At 61.8% G+C, this 21,968-nt stretch overlaps 3 protein-coding genes across 6 annotated transcripts in view; all 3 read left to right on the forward strand.

Annotated features, from left to right (window-relative positions):
* The window catches only part of SSU72 (SSU72 homolog, RNA polymerase II CTD phosphatase), a 25,098-nt gene extending 10,153 nt beyond the window's left edge, over positions 1 to 14,945 (forward strand). The window contains exons 3-5 of the mRNA XM_082404922.1: positions 12,211 to 12,350; positions 12,998 to 13,116; positions 14,469 to 14,945. Coding sequence (XP_082261048.1) covers positions 12,211 to 12,350; positions 12,998 to 13,116; positions 14,469 to 14,570 — 361 coding nt within the window. The 3' untranslated portion in view covers positions 14,571 to 14,945. The remainder of the gene's footprint in view (positions 1 to 12,210; positions 12,351 to 12,997; positions 13,117 to 14,468) is intronic.
* Positions 6,651 to 12,132, forward strand: LOC309634599 (uncharacterized protein). Of its 4 annotated transcripts, XM_082404911.1 has the most exons (4): positions 6,651 to 6,796; positions 9,655 to 9,751; positions 10,152 to 10,344; positions 10,742 to 12,132. In XM_082404911.1, the coding sequence occupies exons 1-4, from the start codon at positions 6,676 to 6,678 to the stop codon at positions 10,784 to 10,786; spliced, it is 456 nt and encodes a 151-aa protein (XP_082261037.1). In that variant the 5' UTR covers positions 6,651 to 6,675; the 3' UTR covers positions 10,787 to 12,132. The 4 variants fall into 4 exon arrangements, 1 of the variants encoding a protein (XP_082261037.1); XR_014248221.1 differs by lacking the exon at positions 6,651 to 6,796 and adding exons at positions 6,831 to 7,204; positions 8,923 to 9,218 and having other exon boundaries at positions 9,655 to 12,046; XR_014248219.1 differs by lacking the exon at positions 6,651 to 6,796 and adding an exon at positions 6,803 to 9,218 and having other exon boundaries at positions 9,655 to 11,114.
* Positions 14,946 to 15,866: 921 nt separating the features above from the next.
* On the forward strand, positions 15,867 to 21,920 carry TMEM240 (transmembrane protein 240). The gene is made up of 4 exons (XM_082404835.1): positions 15,867 to 16,165; positions 16,370 to 16,476; positions 20,887 to 21,095; positions 21,242 to 21,920. The coding sequence occupies exons 1-4, from the start codon at positions 16,109 to 16,111 to the stop codon at positions 21,388 to 21,390; spliced, it is 522 nt and encodes a 173-aa protein (XP_082260961.1). The 5' UTR covers positions 15,867 to 16,108; the 3' UTR covers positions 21,391 to 21,920.
* Positions 21,921 to 21,968: the final 48 nt, after the last annotated feature.

The raw sequence follows: 21,968 nt of genomic DNA on the forward strand, positions 1-21,968 counted from the left end.
TACACCTATAGATTAATTAGTTAGCTGCGAGGGGCCCCGGAGATCATTCCAGCAAAATGTACTGGGCGCTGGTGGTTGCTGCACGCTCCACCCTGTGCCCGCTCCTCCCCAGCTGCAAGGGAAACGTCGGGTGGGGGCATTGGGGCAGAAACGCAGGTATTTCTCGTCAGTGCCCCAGCCGGGCACTGATGCTGGGGGTCCAGGACTCACGCCCACCAGAGCCAGCACCCCCCACCACCCCATGCAGCCCCAGGGCCCTCCCGGGGGTGCGGGAGCCCCAAGAGAGCCTGCAGCGCGCCTCGCGCACACACTCCTTTCTCAGAAGGCGCAGAACCACGTTAGGAGCAGCTCAGCGTACTGCCGGGTAGACGCCAGCTGTGTCCTGGGCTCCGCGTGGTGGTGCCATGCGGTGAGAGCCGTCCTAGCCTTGTGGAGAGGCGCCAGCCGCGGCCGCCCCCCCAGGAAAGCTGTGATCCAACTCCAGGCTTTTGGTTCTTGCACTGCCAACTCTCTGTGTCGATAAGCTTAACTTGAGACCCCATCTAGTGAGTTGGCCAGAAAGTTCGGTCGGGCTTTTCTGTAGGATAAGATGTTACAGAAAAACCCGAAAGAACTTTCTGGCCAACCCAGTATTTTTGAAGATTATTGTTCAGTTAGCACCATTCGTTTTTTGAAGACTTAAACTCAACGAGAGAAACGGAAACAGATAATGCACTTACTTGTCTGTACTCCCTTAATAATTGTAAGTTAGGTCCTTTCACATCAGAGCTATTTCTGGAAATGGGCAGCATTTACACATTGTAGACCAAATCTGGAGGGATTTTGTACGTGTCCCTGGTGGCTCTAAACGAAGGGGCAGAGCCCAGCCTCTCAGGACTCAGACTCTCCTCTCGGGGTGACTGTACAGGCCCGGTCTCCCCAGCAACGCCCAGTGCAGGGGGTGGTGGACCTGCTGTCAGGGCCCCGTGTAGGGAAGTTGCCTCCATGAGCCTCCACCCCGGTTGGTTGCCCTTCCCCAGCCTCTGGGAGGGACCCTTGTCGCTTTGCTGGCTTCACTTGGGTGGGATTTCTGCCTTCTGGGGCGGGTGGGAAGGGGCAGAACAAGGCCGTGTCTGGCGCCGCGCTCAGCTCTGCCTGAGTCAGCCCTTGGCCGGTAACAGGAGCATCTGCCGGCGGGGCGGGGGGGGCGTCCACTGGGGCGCTGGCAGGACTGCAGGGGGTGGGGGGCGGAGGCCCTGTGATCAGGTGTGGGGCAGGGAGCCCCGCGTTTCCCCATGTGCTCAGGACACAGCAGACAAGAGCTAAAAACCTAAGTCTGTAACGTAGAATACCTGGGCATTTGCAGAAGTGGTGGCTTTTGTAACTTACAGTGCAAAGCTAGGAAAATATTGTAAGATGTAACCCAAGGATAAAACAACATTCAGTAAATGTTTGAATTTCCAGGGGAGAGAAGATGCCCCTTTTTGGGCAGAGCCGGGAGTTGAGGCCAAGTGGCTGGCAGGGACAGATGGGCCCTGGAGACGTCTGCGGGCTTTGCTTGGGCACCGCTCTGCACCCCGTGGGCTGGGGCCTGGGACCCTGTGCTTCTTGAGCCCTCAGTGAGTTCTGGTCTGTAGTCGTTAGTATCCAAGCAGTTTATTTGTTAATTATTTGGCTGTAAATAGGGGTTTTGGTTTTGGTTTTCTCGCCACAAGCAGGAGTGGGGTTGGGTTGAGAGGCTCTGGCCTCGGTTCTACGGTGACAGGTGTGGCCGCAGAGCACCTGCCCACTGTCACCCAGCCCTGTGAGGAGCTAGACAGCCTGGTGAGGTTTACGTTTCCCTCCCCTGCGGGAATTGTCGATGATAGTGCAGGAAATCTGGGTTCACCTGACCCTCACCAGACATGTAAGAGGGTCTTCTCTTCGGACGCCTCTAAGGCGGGAGCGGTCCTTGACTGTGAGACGATCCACCTGCTTCACGTGCACAGCTCCGTGGGTCCACGGGGTTGTGCACCCGGCAGACCGTAGGATGTTTTCACCCCAGGAAGCCCCCTGGCAGCTGCTGGCCCAGTCCCCGCCTGTGGCTCTGCCTCTTCTGGACGTTTCTGACCCACGGGTCGTACAACACGGGTCTTTAGGAGCTGGCTTCTGCCTAACGTCTGAAATTGAGCTGTCCTCTTGTCGTTGTCGTCGTCGAGCTGTCTGTCCTCTTTTACGTGTAAATATTCCCGCGGACCTGAAGTTTTTTCATCCCTTTGCCTTGGAGTCCTTTTGAATACAGAGCAGCTTCAATCTTGGTGTTCCGTTTGGGGGCTGTAGCGTACCTCCTGTGTCAAGTGGGTGGAGGCTTCCAGATCTTTCCATCTTCTGCCAGAGCCAGTTTCCACACCTGAGCTTCCTCCCGGGCTCTCCAGCATCGGTTGAGCAGAATCTGCGGCTGAACCTCAGCCTACTTGGAGCACTTTTGGGGGAAGATAAGTCATTTTCTTCTAAATGTAAGACTGGCCAACCTGTGACCTAAGGAACAGGGTCCCTGGGCCCAGTCACGGAGGAGGGGCCGCCAGGAAAGGTGAGGCTGGCAGTGTCCTCACGGCTCCAGGAGAGCTATCTTTCGTTGGTTTTGGATACTTGCTTAGTGAGTTACAAAACCACTTGTCTTAAAAAGCAAGTGAATGTGTGGCTGTAAATATAGTTCATGTGATTTTTAATACATGCAACCAGTTGCTCCCCAAACAGTGAGTTGAAGTGCAGATATAACTAACACTTGCCCAGATCCTGACTTTATCCTCGTAAGTGGAGGCTGCGTGTTGAACTTGTATCTAGCATACTTTCCCACTTTCTCCTGTGGCTCTTTTGTAATTAAGTACCTCTGGGGTTTAGATTGTTTTTTAACTATTTGTTTATTCATTTTCAGTTTCTCAATTTCATTGTCTTTTAGGCCTTAGATTAATTTATGTGTATACTCACTTCTCCACTGTGTAATTTTTGTTGTCTTGGGGTAAACGGTAAAAATAAATGTGATTTCTAAGAGTATAAATCCCACAGCCTCCGGACCTCCATCCTGGGTATGAGGTTAGTGGACGCGGCAGCTCCGTCCTGCTCAAGGCCCCTGGGCTTTTCCAGAACCTTGTTCTTGGGGTCTCATCAGACCCTTCTCGCCTTCTCGTGCTGCGCTCGGTGGGGTGGGGTGGCTGCCCGGCCCCCGGCCCTGCCCTGAGGACGCTTCCTGCACTTCAAGTCCAAGCCCCTTGGGCTCCCACCCTCAGCGTGTCCTGCCTGACCCCTGTCGCTGACGGTCCCTGGTCACCCTCACTGGCCCCGTGCGTGCTTGGCATGAGCTCGCCTATGTGACCCCATCTCATTTCACCCTGGTTGGCAGCTGCGGTTTCAAATGGTTATTGAAAACTGTGTTTAACATACGAGTGTTCCTAAGCCAGACACTGATTCCCAGGGAGGCTCAGATCTAGTTTTACTGGTACTTAAGCTTTTGGATTTTAGAAAAGCTCTCAGGCTTAAAATAAAAATTAAGGCCTTCAGATATTTCAGATGAGGCCCGAAGAGAAGCCTTCATGTCTGGCAGACATCGCTCCAAGTTGAGCAGCTGGCTGGCCAGGGTGGCTGCTGGGTCCCTCCTGAGTCGACAGCAGGGCAGGTCGGGCCTGGTCCCCGCGGCCTGCGGCAGGTGGGGTGCAGACGCGGGCGTGTAGCCAGCGTGTGACGCCGCAGCCCACGCCGGTCGTTTCCCTTTGACTGGGGACCAGGGTGGCGAGGCCATTGCCGACCCCGCCAGAGCTCCCGCCGCCAGCCTCAGGAGCAGTGGGGCCTCGTGACAGCTTGTGGTGAATCGGTTCTTCATGTTTGAGGGTCCCGGCAGTCGCCACAACCCTTTGAGAGTATTTCAAGCGTAAAGCTGTTTGCTGTCAGCCTTGCTGACACCCGGGTATGCCGAGGGCACCCCTCGCACGGCTGGTGGCTGAGTGTGCTCGTGGCCACGCACAGCAGCTGCGGTGCCACCCGCCCGCCCGCCGGCCTGCTCTTGAAGCCCTGGCCTCACCCCCCAGCTCCAGGGGGGAAGGGGCCCGATTCAGAGCCATGGCGGGCTGCAGTTGGGCCCCTGTGCTGCCCCAGCCCCGTGGCTTGAGGGAGACCTCTTGCATCCGTGCTGCTTAACGCTTTGCCATGAAAACACAGACTGGGGGCCTTGTAGGGGAGGGTGTCTCCATCCATAACAGGTGAGGGTTGTCAGGGTTCCCTGGGGGGGGAGCAGTAGTCAGCCTCTGGCCGCCTCCCATTGGCACCTGGCGTGTGTCTGGAATCTGAATTCGAGGTGGCCGTGGCCGTGGCCTGTGGCCTGTGACCAGCGTCGGAGGGCTGGCCGGCTGGTGGGCATCTGGGTGATCTGTGACAGCTCCAGGGTCAGGGGCCGCGTGGGCATCAGGAATGCGCTCTTCCCCGCCTCGGCAGGGCTTGTGAGGAGGTGTGGGAGTGGGCTGGGCAGGCCTTGCTGCGGGCAGGTGTGGGTCTAGGTGCCAGCACCGCGTGGGTACGGCTTTCCCCCTGGCCCTGCACCCTGACGGGGTCCAGCCACGTCCACCTCGGCACTGACCGCTCCTCGTGTGAATAGGGACTGAAGGAGTGAGTACACCAGCAGCCTCGTGTCCAAGCTGCGTCGCCAGCAGGTGCCCCGGGCTCCTGCCCCCGAGATGCCCCGTCCACACGTGAACCTGCACCTTCCCGATGCCATCCTCTAAAGCGAGGGACTTGAGCAGGGCGTCTTTGGGGGGACACATCCTGGAAACTAGAGAAGCACTGTCATGGGGGCCTTCAGGAAGGGTCTGGGTCGCATGTCCGCGTCTGAGGGCAGGGCCTCTCCCTGGCACGGGGTTGGGCTCGAGGAATCTGGCCGCAAAGCACCGTCTCCGCGGCCACTTCGTGGAGCGTCTCGCTGGCCCGCGGGTGCCACCTGTAAGCTTCTGACTCTGCCGTCGGCCTTTCCCTGGCTCGTGTGCAGGAGCACAGCCATCCCGTCCCAGCGCCATCAGGACAGGCAGGGCGTCACCATGACCACCAGAATAAGAATGGACAGTCTGTCAGGACAGGCTCTGCCAGGCCGTGTCGGGCAGCCCTTGGTGCATCCCAGGTACCTGGGGACATTCGGCAGTGCTTCTCCTCTCTGCTGCTTCCTGCCTGGGAGGCTCGCGGCCCTTCCGTCCTCTGCTGCTGTGTTTCTCAGAGGCCTCTCGACCCTGGCTGCTCCCGCGGGTCCCCACAGGGAACCCTGCTGGGCACAGGTGGGTTGGTTTGCAGTGACCACTGGCCTCTTGGACCAGCCCCCCACCCTCCCTCCATCTGAGCCCAGCGGTTTGGTTTCTTGTGCAAACTGCGTGGTCTCGAGAACGCCAAGTTTGGCCAGGGCTCGGCAGGGAGCACCGGGGGTCATCCAGGGATGTCTGGGTCGGTGGCCACCCTGGGCTTGGTGCTGTTCCTGCTTATATCACTCAGTAAGTGGAATTTCAGTGAGGGCGGGGGTCATTTTATTTTTCCTTGAACTCAGTGTTTGGGGTGGATCTCGGGCGCTGCTGGGCGGTGGGCGGTGGGCGGCCAGGAGATCGGCACCCAGGGCATCACCACGTCGTTCCCCCACCGCACCCCCCCCCCCCCCCCCCCGCCGCCGCCTTGTGATGTTTGGGATTTAGTCTGTTTTGAACCATTTATGTAGAAGTGATTTGGTATTTGCAGGCTAATTCATGATCTGAGGGTTTTTTCTCAAAAAGTAAGTTAATTTTCACTAAAATGCTCCAACCTAGGACTCAGGCTTTCTCTTTTGTTTTGAGGTTAAAATTTTTATGATGTCACACAGCTGGAGGGTAGGTATGTGTCTATTTGAAACAAAACACTAAGACGAAAGATATTTTTCCCATTACATTTTTATTTATCCAGCCAATTTATTTAAAAAAAATTTTTCTTGAGCTTCCTCTCAAATTTAAATAAATTTAGCATTTTACCCTATTTGGACAAGTAGTCTACCACTTTTATTTACTTTTTAAAATAAATTTATTTATTATTTTTGGCTGTGTTGGGTCTTCGTTGCTGCACGCGGGCTTTCTCTGGTTGCGGCGAGCAGGGGCTACTCTTCGTTGCGGTGTCTGGGCTTCTCATTGCGGTGGCTTCTCTTGTTGTGGAGCACGGGCTCTAGGCACGCGGGCTTCAGTAGTTGTGGCACACGGGCTCAGTAGTTGTGGTTCGCGGGCTCTAGAGCGCAGGCTTCAGTAGTTGTGGCACACGGGCTCAGTAGTTGTGGTTCGCAGGCTCTAGAGCGCAGGCGTCAGTAGTTGTGGCTCATGGGCTTAGTTGCCCCACGGCATGCGGGATCTTCCTGGACCAGGGCTCAAACCCATGTCCCCTGCATTGGCAGGCGGATTCTTAACCACTGCACCACCAGGGAAGCCCCACTTTTATTGTTTAAAGTCTGCTAAAGCCGCACCTGGTTAGACGGTGTAGTCTGTCTCTGCCATCTGTCCCCTTCGGGCTGAGTTAAGGCGGCTTCTGAGGTCGGGTTTCTGAGGAGGAGACATTGGACTGGAGGGTTGCAGAGTCTGCTTTCTGGCCGTCACTGTTTTGTTTTGTTTTGTTTTGTTTTGTTTTGTTTTGTTTCTAACACCATTGTGCAGGGAGTGTTTCCTTTGAAGAAGAGGGATGGCGGGTTCTCACCTCCCGGGCCCCAGGCCCTGTGCAGAAGAGGCCGGGCGAGCAGAGCCCCTAGGATGCTGTGCCCGTCCCGGGAGGGCTGGTGGCGGGGCCCTGGTTGATCAGACGGGTGAGTGTTCCTCGCCTGCCGGCCCAGGCTGTGTTCTTGGCGGGGGGGGGGGGGGTGGCAGCTGCCCTCCGGGGGTCTCCACACGACCGGGACGTGCTCTGGAAGCCGGGCCTGTGACTAGTGTGGGTGCAGCTGGTCACACGTAGAACATGATTACGGATGAAACGTATTTGCTACTTCCCGATTCATTTTCTGCTGACTTTGGCCCAACCAAAGCGACCTCGCTGCTACGTTGCAGTCTGGGGAGTTGTAGTCGCTCCTCTGCTTCGGTTTGTCCTGCCCTTTCCTGGCTGCCGGTGGCCTTGCTCGCCTGGCCCCGGCCCCACCGCGGTTCACAAGAGAGAGGCTTCTGGTCCCTGTGGGCCTCAGGCCGTTTGGAGCACCCTCTCTGCACATGCTGCTCAAGAGGTTTGTTTTTCTAATTTTCATCATTCTCTTTCTATGTGGTACCTGTTCCAAAAAATGGCCCAGTTATGCATCCCGTGGCTCCCTGCGCTGTCCTCCAGGGCGTCCTTTGTGCAGCACGCATGTCTGCGGCACCCAGTTTGTTCTTAAGTTTTCCGTCTGGGGATGTGGCGTTTCACAGACACGAGGTTGTCACCTGTCCTGCCTCCCCCAGCGGCCAGTGACTGCTTCTCGGGCTTGTGCTTTTCACGAGGCCTTATGAGGCTAATGGCTCTGACCCAAAACCCTGGGGGTGTTGTGACAGCAGACTGTTGGCAGCACAGGGAAGGCATGGGTGAGGGCTGGACCCGTGCAGCCTCGGTTGGTGCCCATCTGAAATGAAGGTGGCAAGGTTGTCGTTAGGTAGTGAGGCTAAAATTTGAGCAAAATGATTAAATTGTTCCCAAGATGGGGTGGGAGGCCCGTCTCCCTGCAGAGCTGCACATCCGCTCAGTGCCCAGGAGGCTTCATGTGCTGGGAGGGGGCTCCTGGCTGCCTCCCCCTCCCCTGGGACGGGCACCCCAGAGGGAAGCCCCACAGGTGGGCAGGGCTCTGAGTGGAGTCTTGAATCCAGCAGAGAAGAGCGCAGGGCCGCTGACCAGGGGTCCAGACTCCTGGATTTGGAGTTGGGAGGTCACCGTGGGCTTCCAGAGGCACGAGGTCCTGCTTGCCTTGGTGCTGTGCTCGGCCCAGTGGGTTTGCAGAAGCCCCAGCTCTTGCCCGGGGCGTGGCTGGCCAGTGGTCACCCGTCCAGGCCAGCGAGTGCCTGAGCTCTGCCAGCCGGGGGCTGGTCCTTGTCTTCGAGGACCTTCCCGCAGAGGCACTTGGGCCCCTGTGTGAGGGGTGTTGCGTCTTCTGTTTCAGTTGGATCAAGCTCAGAACTGGAAGTAGAATTAGGTTGGAAGGTGCCATGGGATTTGGGTTCACACCCCAGGCGAAGCCTCGAAGCGGGAAACGCCTGGTGGCGTTTGGGGGCAGAGGTGCTGATGCCGATGGACCAGAACGTCCTTGGGCTCCGCTGGGTCAGCGTCCGAGGAACAGCTCGGATGAGGGCGTCCTCTCTCGGTGAAGCACACACCGCAACGGTCCAGCCAGGGCCTGCCCGAGCCGCCCCTGCCCGTTCCATTCCCAGAGCCCCGGTGCGGGGGCAGAGCCGGGCTCCCGGGCCTGGCTGTTGGGAGAGAACACGGGTGATGGCAGCCGGCGGGCCTGGGAGGCCACTTGGCGGAAGCGCCTTCCCGACAGGGTTCAGTTGGCACTGCCCCTGGCCCCCTCGCCCTCTTCCTCGGGGTTCTGACTCTACCTGGAGATCCTGCTTCCGTTCTCGGGGTTCCGAGGCTGTCTCTTCCCAGGTTTGCCTCCATCACATGCGCCGGGTGATGTTTGTGCGCGACCAGCCTGAACTGTCTCACCTCCGACCCTGGGAAGGGAAGCGCTTCTGTCCCTGGGGGAGCGGGAGCCTGGCCGGTCCTCGGCAGAGGCCTGGGCCCTGGGCTGGGAGGGGACGTGGGGGCGTGGGCTCCACTGTTAAACCTCCGAGGGAGCGTCTGACCCCGTATGTGGGTTCTGTCGGCGCCTCACCCCCGCCCTGGAATCGGCCCATCTGTCTCCTCACTGGTCTGGCCCCAGCCTCTGCCCTCAGCCACCTGCCTTCACAGGGGGCATCTCTGCTTTGACCCCAGGTTCCCAGCGTGGGCTCTGCGCACCGGGCCCTGCTCTGTGCTGGCCTGGCCCCCTCTGCCCACCTCCCGGGCCCTCCTTGTCCGACGGGAAGCAGAGCCGCATCCTCGCCAAATCCCCCCACACGGCTGGGCTGGGGCGGCAGGAGGAATGATATGCTTGCGCTCCGAGGGCTCGGGAAGGCGTTGCCTTGGGCGCCCGCAAGTCACGTCCGCCAGACGCAGTCAGGCCCGCATCTCTCAGCATCGCTGTTGAGACAGAAGCGTTCAGCTGAGCCTGTTTTCTGTGCTGAGCACACGTACGTAGGATGAACTCGTGGTTGGGGGCTGAACCTCACATCTGAGAAGTTGCCTTGAAATAGAGCAGACTGGAGCCCTCGGGCACCCGGATCAGAGCAGGTTCTGCCATCCCGGGCGGGCAGCCTCCAGGCCCAGGTCCTGGCTCGAGGCCGGTCTGTGGTCCCTGTGGGTGCATCGCAAACCCTCCAGTATGTTTGCCTTTTGCCCTTGAACTTTGGACACGAGCCCCCTGTGCCTGCTGTGTTCCCCTCAGGACAGTCCCTGGGCCCATCCTGAATCTGAGTGCTCCCCGCGGGGTCGCTCCAGCAGGCTTGCCGGTGCTCATGTAGCAGTTTAGAGAGCACGTCCTCTCCGCCGACAGGGTCTGCATTGTTTGATGGGTAGGACCCCAGAGTGTTTCAGAACGATCCTTTGTTGTCGTACTTCCTGTGGCAGCAGACAGAACCTCTCGTCTTTCTGGGGCCCCCACCCTTGAGGAGCTGCGGATCTGCACCGCAGAGGAGGTGCCCACGCCGCCCTTCATCTGTCCCAGGTGAGAGGGGGAGACCAGCCCTCTGAAGGTGCAGCGGATCCAGGTGTGAGCTGGGGTGCACGGCTGCAGCCCCGCGGACGTGGAGCAGGGGCGGGGCCCAGACACCGCGTTCTCTGCCTGCACCCACCGGGGCCCCTGTCTGCCTGGGTTGGGCTCTTGAGCTGGCTTTCCCCGCCCGGGGGGTTTATTTCTGACAAGTGTGTGAGCTCAAAGGGAGGCCCCAGCCAGCTCTCCCTCCCTCGAGGAGGCTTCCTGCCTCGGCAGGTCGGCTGGCCCTTTACCCACTGTGGTCAGCCAGGCCTGCCGCTGCCTCTGGGCCCAAGGTCGCTGTTGGCTGCGGGAGCACCCGTGTGGGGTGGGAGTGGTTCTAGGGACCTAACGTGTCCTTCCCACCTGGCAGGGCCCCAGGGGGTGGTCCTGGCTGCCCGGTTCCCTTGCAGCTCTGGTCCACGGGCTCGGCCTTGATGGGTTCGGTGCAGATGCCTCGAGTGGCCAGGGCCCTGCAGGGGGGCCCTGCTGCCTCAGCCCCTGCAGGTCGTGGCTCAACCAGGAGTGCTCGGCCCCTGCGTCTGCAGCATCCCAACCTCCGTGGGGTGAGCACGCTACCCTCCTCCCTCCCTCCCTCCCTCCCTCCCTCCGTGCACAGAGCATGGGCCTTCCCTCAGAAGCCAGACCCTAATGAAGGCTTTGTCTTGGTGGCAGACAACTGTCGCCATCTTGATCCCCACTTTTCCTGTCTCACCGTGGTGTGGAGGCGGGAGTTCAGGCAGGTCCCTGGGAATCCAGTGTTTTGTGGTTTTATCCTCAAGGACCCCCACCCCCCCCACCCCCACACCCAGCATGCGCTGTCGTTGGTCCTGCCTGGCACGGCCTGGGCCCTGCATCTCTGGGATTTGCCAGAAAACAGTCGCAAAATGTCCCTGTTACTCCTTCCTTGTTACACCGATGAAGGTGAGGCTTTGATCTCTGAACTAGGCCTTTTGTCCTCAGTTACGTGCAGCTGAGTTTCATCTGTTACATCATCTATGTCCATGATTGAGGGTCAAGGAAAGAAGGAAGGGGCTTTGCAAGACTGCTGGGGACCCTGAGGAGCCCCCGAGCACCTGGTGGCCTCCCCTCCTAGGGGGCCGTCACCGTGAGCCTTGGTGTCACGTGAAGCCGGGCCGTCTGGGTGGCCGGTCTCGGAGCCACCGTGGGAGTGCAGGGAGCTCCACCACCAGCCCTGCACCACGCGGGGCCTCCCTGGCCCGTGTCTTTCTGCCGGACGTGGGTGCCAGGCGTCCGAAGGACCAGGTTCTGGGGAGGAAGACCTAGCTGTATCAGCGCAGCCGCTGTGGGCAGCCAGGAGGTGGCAGGGCCAGCCCGGGGACGCAGGCCAGCGTGAGGTGGCCGTGGGTATTACGCTCGTCCAAAAAACGGCAAGAACCAAGAACGCCCCACAGCTGACAGTCAAGTGTCTTTTCAAGTGAAAACTCTTAATTAAATGTATTTTAAAAGCCGTTTTCACCATCCAAGAAGGTAGGAAATGTATTTTGAGTAATACGAGCTTATTGAAATAAACTCTCATAACTTAAAATCTGGGAAAGACAGTAAATGTATCCCTCAGAGTTCCTAAATCAGCTCGTCTGTGTTCCTGAGTAGAGTGGGCAACATGCTTGTTCCAAAGGTTCCGGAATGACCCTTAGAGACCACGGGCTTCGTCTTTGGGGCGGTGAGCCCTCTCCTGGGGCCGAGGACACAGCCATCGGGGTTGGGGGTGGGGGTGGGGGTGGGGTCCTGTCTGGAGGGTCCCAGAGGAGGCACTTCCAGCTCAGGGCCGCCTGCTTGGCACAGACCTCGACCGCGGGGCCTGTGCGGCCCATCCGAGCTCCGAGGGACTCGGCCCTTCCGGGTCCTGGGCCTGGGCTCCCTTCACTCTGCTCTCAGCTCACCCAAGGCTTCTCCCTCCTGGACGCTCTTCGTGTCCTTTCTTGGGTGGGCTTCCGGATTTCCTCACTGCCACGCTGAGCTAGGCTTGGGATTGGGTTTCCAGGTTAGCTTTGTCTTTGCCGAAGGGCTTGGGTTCAGCATGAGCGTTTGCCAAGATGCTGCAGGACGAAAAAGGCCATCAGTGACTTCCTGGCGGCCCAGTGGTTAAGACTCTGAGCTTCCACTGCAGGGGGTGCAGCTTCGATCCCTGGTCGGGGGAACACGGACCTGGGAGAAGGCTGCAGACACTAGGTCTGCTTTCTGGAGAGGCGTGGCTCCGAGGGCAGCCGGGAGGCTGGGCTGGGAGCGAGCACGCTCACCTGACTTGTCTCCTGCGGGATGGGGGGTCGCGGCCCAGCCTGCCGCCACGTGCCTCCGCGCCTCTGTCGCCCTGATGCTCCTGCTGGGGGGGGGGGGCGGGGGGGCTGCACCTACGCGGACGCTGGGTGGGGCGGGGCCTTTATCCAGAGTTCCTTAACTCGGGCACTCAGCTACACGCAGAACGGCATTTTACACATGCTGGACAGAAATAAGAGGATCAAGCCCCGGCCAGAAAGGTTCCAGAACTGCAAAGATCTGTTTGATCTGATCCTCACCTGTGAAGAGCGGGTGTACGACCAGGTGGTGGAAGGTAAGCGCAGCAGCCCCAGCGCCCGGCCCTGTGCCGCGCCCTCTGTCCTGCTGTGCGTCCAGCGCCTCTGAGGCAGCGGGCTGCCCTGTGCGTGGTGTCTGTCCCTGGCCCAGGGCTGGAGAAGGGTTCCTGGTGCGTCTTTGGGCTCCGGCAGGCAGGGGAAATCGGGCAAGGCCATGGAGAGGTGGACAGAGGGCCCCTGACCTGTGTGGGCCCTGGGAGGGGGGTAGGGGCAGGAGATGGTGGCCTTTGGGCTGATCGTGTTCACCAGGGCAAAACCACCTGTGCTGGCCAACAACATAGTGCGGGTTTAGGGCCTTTGTGGCACAGAAAGAGCACGTGTGGTGCGGAGGGAGTGGGGCCTGGTGCTTTGTAAGTGAGGGTGCTCTCCCGTGGGACAGGCTGGAGTTTGCGGGTGTGACCAGGTGGCCTGGGGTCCAGTTTCACGAGCACGAGCTTTCCTGCGGTCCCAGCCGTATCCGGCATGAGGCTCCTCCCGGGGTGCGGGGCGGGGAGTGCTCGGCCTGGTCAGATGCTCTGATGTCGGTCCTTAACTGTATCCCCGAAGGCTGGGGAAGGCTGGGCGGCGCGCAGCCTCCTGCGCTCTGTTCTGAGGCCTCTGACTTCCGTCCTCTTGTCACGGTCAGATCTGAATTCCAGGGAGCAGGAGACCTGCCAGCCTGTGCATGTGATCAATGTGGACATCCAGGACAACCACGAGGAGGCCACCCTGGGGGCGTTCCTCATCTGTGAGCTCTGCCAGTGCGTGAGTATCGGGCCCTGGGCGGGCCTGTGTCCTGCGCACAAGGGCTTCGGCGTGAACGTGACGAGCACACCACTCGGTTCACGGTCTGCTTATTGCCAAACGTTAAAACCCGCAAGTGCAGAGGTGCCCACGGGTGACAGTCACCGAGTCAGCTTTGGCTAAAGAATCCACCTTTGAGCGTTTTAAGTTGATTGCAGTGGTGAGTGACCTGCCCGGGTCTGGCTTCTGTGGAGATGGCTCCCAGGACTTAGGCCCCCTGCCAAGACCCCAAACAGCTAGAGGAGCCTGGGAGCCCCCAGAGGTGGCGTCAAAGGGCTCTGGTCCTCTTCTGCCCCCGCACTTCTCATTCAACGTCCAGCCCTCCCTGAGTGGCCCTGGGCATCTTCCCTTGTGCAGGAAACCCCAAGAGCTTTTGCAGCCACTGTGCAGCTGTGCTCAGAGCCAAACATTTCCTCTTAGATGTGACAAAAGGACCTACCCAACTCATATGTCTTGTCATATCTTTGGCCTGTGGCTTTTGCATTTAGGCCAACTAACTGTGAGTGATAGAAAAATGAAGAAAACAAGAGGCTTAACCAAGAAGTCTGGAGACAGGCAGGCCTGGACGGGTTTGCTGTGTGAGGGGCCCAGGCCCCTGCTCTCTTGTTACTTTGCCCAGCACAGCTTCTGTTCCCAAGGTGTCTCATGGTCCAAGGTGGCTGCTGAAGCTCCAGCAATTGTTCCCATGATCTGGCCATCATGCAAAAGGCAGGGCTGAAGGGAATGACACGCCCAGAAATAGCACACGTGACACCCACTTGGGTCCAGCTGGCGAGAGCTTGCAGAGGAGAGGCACTGCTCACAGGCCGAGACTGGGGGCAACGAGGTGCCTTGGCTGCAGGCCAGCCCTTGCCAGGACAGGCGGGCTGAGGAGCTGGCCCCGGACCACCCTGGGGCTGTCCCCTGGCAGGGCCGCCTCCTTCCAGGGCAGTGGTTCTCCACCAGGGGACATCTAACCACACACCCGGTGGGCCTCACGGCCGGGAGAGACGCGAGTGGCAGCTGGCGGCTGGGGGCCGCAGGTGCTGCTCAACCCCCTACAGCGCGTGGGACGGCCCCTGGGCTTCCTCACTGGCTGACTGCGGGCCCGCGACGGTGCCGTCTGGGTCGGGTCTGCTCGTTTACAGGGTGGGGACAGTGCCGGCGTCGAGCATCTGCAGTGCGCATATGTGTGGCATCTGAGGCCACCCTCCCTGCTGCAGCTGCTCGGTGTCCCATCCCTGTCGGGCTCCCCTCGGCCCCGCCCCGCACGCACCAGGCCGGGGCTGCCTGTTGTGGGCGGGCGGCTCAGGGCGGCTCTCCTGTGGCTCCAGATCCAGCACACGGAGGACATGGAGAACGAGATTGACGAGCTGCTGCAGGAGTTTGAGGAGAAGAGCGGCAGGACCTTCCTGCACACCGTCTGCTTCTACTGATGGCCCGCCCCCCGCCTGGAGCCATCTTGCTGAGCTTCCTTTTGTTAATACTTCTTCCTTCCTGATATTTGTTTTTACCTTTAGGTATTCTGCCGGTCAGCGGTAGCAGTGCCCAAATAAACTGTACATATGAAATGAGAAGATACACATAAATGCCAGATTACAAACAATCAAGTTTTTCCCATCCCACTTTTACTTATGAGTGGGATATTGATTATAGTTTTTTTTCTTTAACCAAAAAAGAAAAAAACGGTTGATAGCACATTTCCCCCCAGCCATCTGCCTCTCCCTGAGCGCCCCTTTCCCGTCTCCCCTAACTGGCTGCAATGTACAAATCCCTGAATAAAGCAACAGGCTGTACTTTTTGGGAAAGAACCTGCCATTGTCTAATCAGTAGATGTTGCTCTTCGTCCTGGCTTCATCCAGAGTACCCTGCCTGGCCTGGCCCTCCCGTCAGGGGCCTCAGACGGCAGTCCGGGCCTGTGGGTCAAGCTGAGCTCTCTAGCACCACCCCGAGGGCCTCCTGTCCACTGGGACTCTGGAGGAATGTGGCACCTGCTCCCTGGGTGGGGACCCGCTCATGCCTGGTGACCCCTCCTGGTTTCCGCAGCCATGGAAAATCTCAGGGCCCCCGTGGGGAAGTGTGGGGACTCCTCTGTGGGCAGTGCTGTCCCCGGCCTGTGGACGATGGGCTGGCCCAGTGACCCCTCCCCCGCACCCAGCGACATGGGGCAGCCACGTCAGGGGTCCCAATCTGGGCCTCTGAGCTTCGTGGCCCACCCCTGAGGAGAGCTGGGGCTGAGGCTGGCCCTGCCCCCGCAGTGGGGGATCCTTTAGCCTTTGTTGGGCCCCATCCTTGCGCCATGTGGCCATGGCTCCGGAGTGACATCCCTGGCAGCGACCCTGCGGCCCCTCCACTAAAGGCAGCCTCTTGCCGTAGGAGGCTGGGTGCTGACCAGCCTGCCCGCAGCCCCTCACCCGGCGACCCCGGGAGGGCGGGGAGGAGGGGCCTCCAGCTGAGAAGTGGGGAGGAGGAGAGCGGAAGGAAGCCCGGGGCCTCTCCGGGATCGCCCCGGCGGGTCGGGACGGGACGCGGCCCTTGGTCCAGGGGCGCTGGGCAGGCAGCCAGGGCCGGCACTGGCCAGATGGGGGCGAGCGGGCCCTGCGGCCCCCGGGGAGGGGTCCGGCCGGCGTCGCGGGGGCGAGCGGCCGCGGGCGGCGAGGTCCCTCCCGGGAGGCGGGCGCGGGGGAGGCCGCGGGGGGAGGGGGCCGGAGCTGCGCCGCGCGCAGGGCGGGAGGCAGAGCCGAGGGCGGAGCGGAGCGCGGCGGGCGCGGCGAGCGCGCGGGCCGGGCGGCCGAGGACCCCGGGAGCGCCGTGTCCCCTGCCCCGCGCCGGCCCCGCGCCTCCTCCCCGGCCGGCGGCGGTGGGTGCGCGGCGGGCTGACCTCTGCAGAGGCGGCGGGGGCTCAGCATCGGGCCGGGGCCGGGGGGGCGCCGGGGCCGGGGGGCGGCGCTCCGGCCCGGCCCGGCCCCGCCCGATGTCCATGAGCGCCAACACCATGATCTTCATGATTCTGGGGGCGTCGATCGTGATGGTGAGCGGAGGGGCTTCCCGCGCGCCCGCTCCCCGCACCCGCACCCGCTCCCGCCTCCGCGCCCGCGCGCCGCCTCCCCCTCCCGCGCCTTGTTTACCGGCCCGCGCGGCCTGCGCTCCCCCATCCCCAGCGCGTCGGCCCCCGCCTCGGGGCGCCGGCCCAGGCTCTCGCTCCTCGGCGCTGACCGGTCATGGGCTCTTCCAGGCCATCGCGTGCTTGATGGACATGAACGCGCTGCTGGACCGATTCCACAACTACATCCTCCCGCACCTGCGGGGCGAGGACCGCGTCTGCCACTGCAACTGTGGCCGGTGAGTCTGCGCCCAGAGGGGCACACGCGTGATCACACATGTGGGGTGGAGGTGGGGCCCACTGGGGCTCCAGCGAGCCCCATGCAGGCCGGGCTGCAAGGCCCAGCTGGGCCAGGCCGGTGGGGGAAGGACCGGCCAGCCTCCGCGGCACAGAGGTGTTCCGGGAGCGGGGAGCATGCCCGAGGCAGTGGGACCCCCTCCCAAATTGCCTTTAGAGAAAGGGCCCGCGGGCGACGGGCAGAACGGGTCCAGGGCCTCCTGGCCCGGGGCGTGGAGGCCAGGAGAGCAGCAGCCCAGCCTGGTGTCCCGGGAGGGATCCTGCGCACGGCTGTGCCCACAGAGGACAGACACCATCCTCCTCCCTGGGCCCTGAGCTGTGTCCATGACATTTCCTGGGAGCCAGCTAGGGGGAAGAGCGGAAGGTCAAGGTGGGCAGGGCCTACCTTGAGGGGCATCTGGCCCAACCCCCTCGCTGTCCACGGGAGGAACTGAGGCCGGGGGTGGAGTCTGCTCAAGGTCAGGCAGAGAGAGGGGAGAGCCCAGGCCCCACGCCCACTTTGTGACAACCCCCCCCCCCCGTTCTGTGCACATGTAGTGATGGAGTCTTCCTGGCCATGCATGTTTGTACGTCCATGTACGAAATAAACATCTTCTCATGAGACGCGCATGTGTGTACCGTCTGTGCATATACATGTGCGCACACGCAGCAGCCCCTCAGCCCCACGCACGCTGGGGCCCCGAGAGAGCGGACAGAGGCTGAGCAGGCAGACTTGCCCAGGGCCACGCGGCTGGCAGGGAACTTGTGTTCTTGACCCTGCCCTGTACTCCTGCTCCAGGGACGTGTGCACACGTACTGGGCGAGGGGTGTGTGAGAGACAGGACAGTTTCATGCCTCACTAAGCATGCTACATGCCTGTGTGTGCAGACCAGGTGTCGAAGCAGAACATGGGCAGCAGGGCAGATGGAGATGGGCGTGTAAACGGCCCTCACGTGTGTTGGCCAAGAATCATCCAGAGGGCTGGCTGGGTGGCCACACCCTCGCGGAGATCCCTGTGTTCCTGCCTGGTGCACACGGCCCGAGGCCAAGGAACGGCAGGAGGTCAGCTCCACGCTTCCTGGGCCGACCCAGACTGGGGGTGTAAGCGGGGGTCCTGAGACCCTCCCGGAGACCGGAGGTGTGCCCGCCACCGGCCCAGGCTTCAGCTCCCTAAACATTAGTAAGGCCCATTTTCCATGTGGGGCTGTTGCAGTGTGACCTGCACATATGTGCCTAGGACCTCACACCAAGGCCCTTCTGGGCAGACAGGGTGTGTTTTCAGAGTGTATTTGTTCCGGGTGTGTGTATGGGTCATATGTAGTGTCCAGAGTACACGTGGATTGTGTAAAACAAGTGCCCACGGAGTGCAAGCCACAGCGAGGCCTGAGTGCACAGCTTAGACGCAGACAACACGAGAGCCACGCCTGCTGTAGGCGTAGAGTGTTTCCGTGTGTGTATGTGTCCATGTATGTGTGCTTTGTACACATCATTACATACAGGATGTGTAAATTCCGTGTACAAAGTATTCTTGTATATTGACAACATGCATGTGTATGCGCAGTACATGTGTGTAACACAATATACAGCACCCGTGTGCGCCCTGTGGGCACAGTGAATGTCTGCAGGGTACAGTCTGGCATATCAGGCCTCTGTGTACAAACCACGTACACACATTGCCACAATGGACTCTACTTGTATGTACACCCCGTTTGCAGAGAAGGCGCACACACACTTGTGTGCCTTCTACATGCCAATACGGAGAATTTTACACAGAGGACACGTGTGTAAATGCTGTGAAGTGTGCATGCCGGCAGGCTGTGTCTGGGCGCACACCCGTGCATACGCCACGGTGCCCACAGAGGACACATGTGTAAATGCTGTGAAGCGTGCGTGCCGGCAGGCTGTGTCTGGGTGCACACCCGTGCATACGCCACGGTGCCCACAGAGGACACGTGTGTAAATGCTGTGAAGCGTGCGTGCCGGCAGGCTGTGTCTGGGCGCACACCCGTGCATACGCCACGGTGCCCACAGAGAGGATGGCTGTGCGCAAAGCCCAGTGCATGTGCCTCTCCATGTGACACGCACCATGCTCGTGCCCGGGCGAGCGTGCACATGCACACATGTGGAGCTCATGGGCCGAGTCCATGGTATACACGCCATGTCCTGTGCATGTGGCCGGCGTGTATACACAACATGCGTCCGACCTCAGGTAGACACATGCAACATGCGTGGCCCAGGCAGGACACATGTATGTACACATCACGGAAATACGTGTGCACGTAGGTGACCTGAGCCCCCACCTGCCCCCCCCACCCCGGGGCCTGCCTAACTTGGAGGAAGGAGGAGGGCAAGGAGCAGGGGAAGAGCGGCAGATGCCGGGACAGTGATGGGGGCACAGGTCATGACCTTTGACCCCCTGGAGGTCCCACCCCCACCCCCACCCCCGGGGCGGTTGGGGCCCTGGCCTTGTCCTACTTGCAGGGGCGTTTCTGGCTTCCTTGGTGACGCCATCTTCAAGTTTCCTGCCCTGTCCAGGGGTAGGAAGTCGTGGTCCCGAGGAAGACCCTCCCTGTCGGGGTCCAGAAGGCAGGCGGGCAGGAGATGGCGGCGATGCCCAGTGTTATCAGCTGCTGGGAGGCCGGGCCTGGCCAGGGTGACGGGACTGCTAACGGGTGACGAAGGGCGTCCTCTGCTGCTACGCGTTCCGGGCGGTCATCCATGGTTCGCCATCTCTTATTGATGATTGATCAGGGCCATTGGCGAACCGTGACCGCATGAGCTACGGCCGCCATGTGTCGGGCAGTCCTTTCCAACTAACCCGGGTGTGGTGGCCCCTGCTCAAGGGCCCCACCTACTCTACTCTGGACAAGCTGAGCGGGACGGGCTCCAGGAGTCCCCAGGGGAGCGGGAGGGGGGTGAGATGGGGCTGCCCGCTGCTGCCTCCGCTGGGAGGAAGGCACTGTGTGGCCCCCGCTGGCACAGGGGTGTCGGTGATGGACGGGCAGCAGGGGCCTGGGGTCAGGGATGTCCTGGGGGGTTTCCGTTTGTGAGGAGGTCCCTGGGGGGCGGGGGGAGGGGGCTCATGTCCAGTTACGAGGGGGGGAACGGGGACCCATCTCAGCTGGAGACCAGGCAGAGGTGTCGACATGTAACCAAGGGAAGATGGGGAGAAGCGGGTTGGGGAGGGAGGAGCTATTTTTAGGTGCAAGTTTGAGGTGTCTGTAGATCCCACGTGGAGACGCCATGCAGGCAGCTGGAGCTCAGAGCAGGCGTGGGGGGCCGCGGGGGCGTGCTGGGGTGGAGAGTTGGAGAAGCCAGCTGAGGGGCTCGGTAGGAGGGGGGCCAGGCAGGAGCACCCCGAGGTGGCTCCTGCACTTCGGGGAAGGAGGGTCCCCAGGGTGACTGCGGGCTCAGGGTGCACGGACCCCACGTGCCTCGGGCACCCAGGGCCCAGCAGCTCCTTCTCCCCGGCCCTCCTGTCGGGGGGGGGGGGCGTGGAGCCCAGAGTCTGTTGCCCTGGGTACTGGTCTCTGGGCAGGGCCACCCCACCCGGGATCGTGGGGCCCAAAGGGCTTCCTGGAGGAAGAGAGGATCCAGGCAGGCCTGAGGCTGGAGGGAGCCTTGTGGGGAGGGTTTAGTGTGGCCTTCGCCTGGATTGTCAAGGGAGGGGAGGCTGAGGGGAACGGCCCAGGCCTCAGTGGGTGCTGGGATGCAGGGGACGGACCGTGGTCCAGGGTCCGTCCCAGGAGCCGGGATCTGTGTGGGGCACGGTTAAGGGGGTGCCCCCGGGCCTCAAGCACAGAGAACTAGGGCAGGGGAGGTTCCTGCAAGGGACAGAGGGGCAAAAGGAAGACCAGAGGCCCAAGTCAGGGCTCATCCCATGCGGCTTTCCTTGGAGGGGAAGCTGAGGAAAGGGCGGAGTGACTGCAGGGTGGGAGGGAGAGGCCAGAGGGGCAGTGCCCCAGGAGCCAGCGGGGGCCTCTGGGCACAGGCCCACGGGCGGGCTGTGACCCCGTCACTGGGCGGGGACACCCCGCCTGGGCCCTCGCCCCGGAACGCCTTCTCCACCTGCGCTGTGCTCCTGTCACCGTGTCAGGGTTGCTTCTGAGCCCTGGGCTGGGCAGAGGAGGGAGGAGGCTGATGTGTGGAGGCCAGCCACTGGACTTCACGCTGACCTATGACCTCGCACACTCCCATCCTGCGGGCAGCCTCCCACATGGTGACCTGGGTCCCGGGCGAGTGCGCTGGCCCCTCCCGACCTCGGCGCCCCACAAGGTCTGCTTCAAAGACCCCCGCAGGCGAACGGGTGCAGCTTGCTGCGGGGTCCCCGCCCGCCCCGCGGGACAGGTGCCAGCCCGCCCTGCCGCCCCCAGGCACCACGTCCACTACGTGATCCCGTACGACGGGGACCAGTCTGTGGTGGACGCCTCCGAGAACTACTTCGTGACAGACAACGTCACCAAGCAGGAGATCGACCTCATGCTGGGGCTGCTGCTCGGCTTCTGCATCAGCTGGTTCCTGGTGTGGATGGACGGCGTCCTGCACTGCGCCGTGCGCGCCTGGAGGGCCGGCCGGCGCTACGGTGAGTGCGCGGCGCGGGGACCCGGGGACAGCCTCGTCCGCTCCGGGGCCACGCCCTCCCCACGCCACGCCCGCCCACGCCCACGCCTTGCCCACTCCCGGCCCCGCCCACCAGCCCACACCCTGACCGCGCCCCCCGCCCTGCAGACGGCTCGTGGACCTGGCTGCCCAAGCTGTGCAGCCTGCGGGAGCTGGGCCGGCGGCCGCACAGGCCGTTCGAGGAGGCGGCCGGGAACATGGTGCACGTGAAGCAGAAACTCTACCACAACGGTCACCCGAGCCCGCGGCACCTCTGAGCCGCGCGCAGGACTCGCGGGGCCGCCGGCCACCGCGCCCACGCTCACGGGACTGGACGGCCGGCCCGGGCCAGGGCGCCCGCGGCCGTCGGGCGCGTCCGGCGGAAGGTGCTGTCTCCTCTTCTTTTTATAAAGGTGGTCGGGGTGGGGCCGGGGCGGGGGTGCGGGGATGGCGGCACCGGGGGCGCGGGTGGGACCGCCCGCCCAGCCCGGGACCACGTCCGCCGCTGGAAACAGGCGGCTTCCTGTGCGCCCGCGTCTGTCTCTCCGTCCGTCCGTCTGCTTTCCGGAGCCGGAGCCAGTTCTGCCGGAGGGGAGCACGGCCGGGAGCCGGGTGCGCCCACGTCTGCACACGGGAGCACGTGCATGAGGCGTGTGCGTCCGCGGCCCTCAGTGGGGGCGCGGAGCAGGGGCCCGGGGGAGGCCCAGGCCCAGCAATAAGGTTCCCGAGCCCCGCGGCGGCAGCCCCGGTTAGGCGCCTCACTGTGACTCCCACCCCTGCTGGTCAGTAAATTCTCCAGAAAGCTCCAGCCTCTGCTTCTTCTTTTCGCCTCTGACCCAGGGATCCGCACATCAGC

Source organism: Balaenoptera borealis, assembly GCF_965194805.1.
Source record: "Balaenoptera borealis genome assembly, chromosome: 1".
NCBI classification, from domain to species: Eukaryota; Metazoa; Chordata; class Mammalia; order Artiodactyla; family Balaenopteridae; genus Balaenoptera; species Balaenoptera borealis.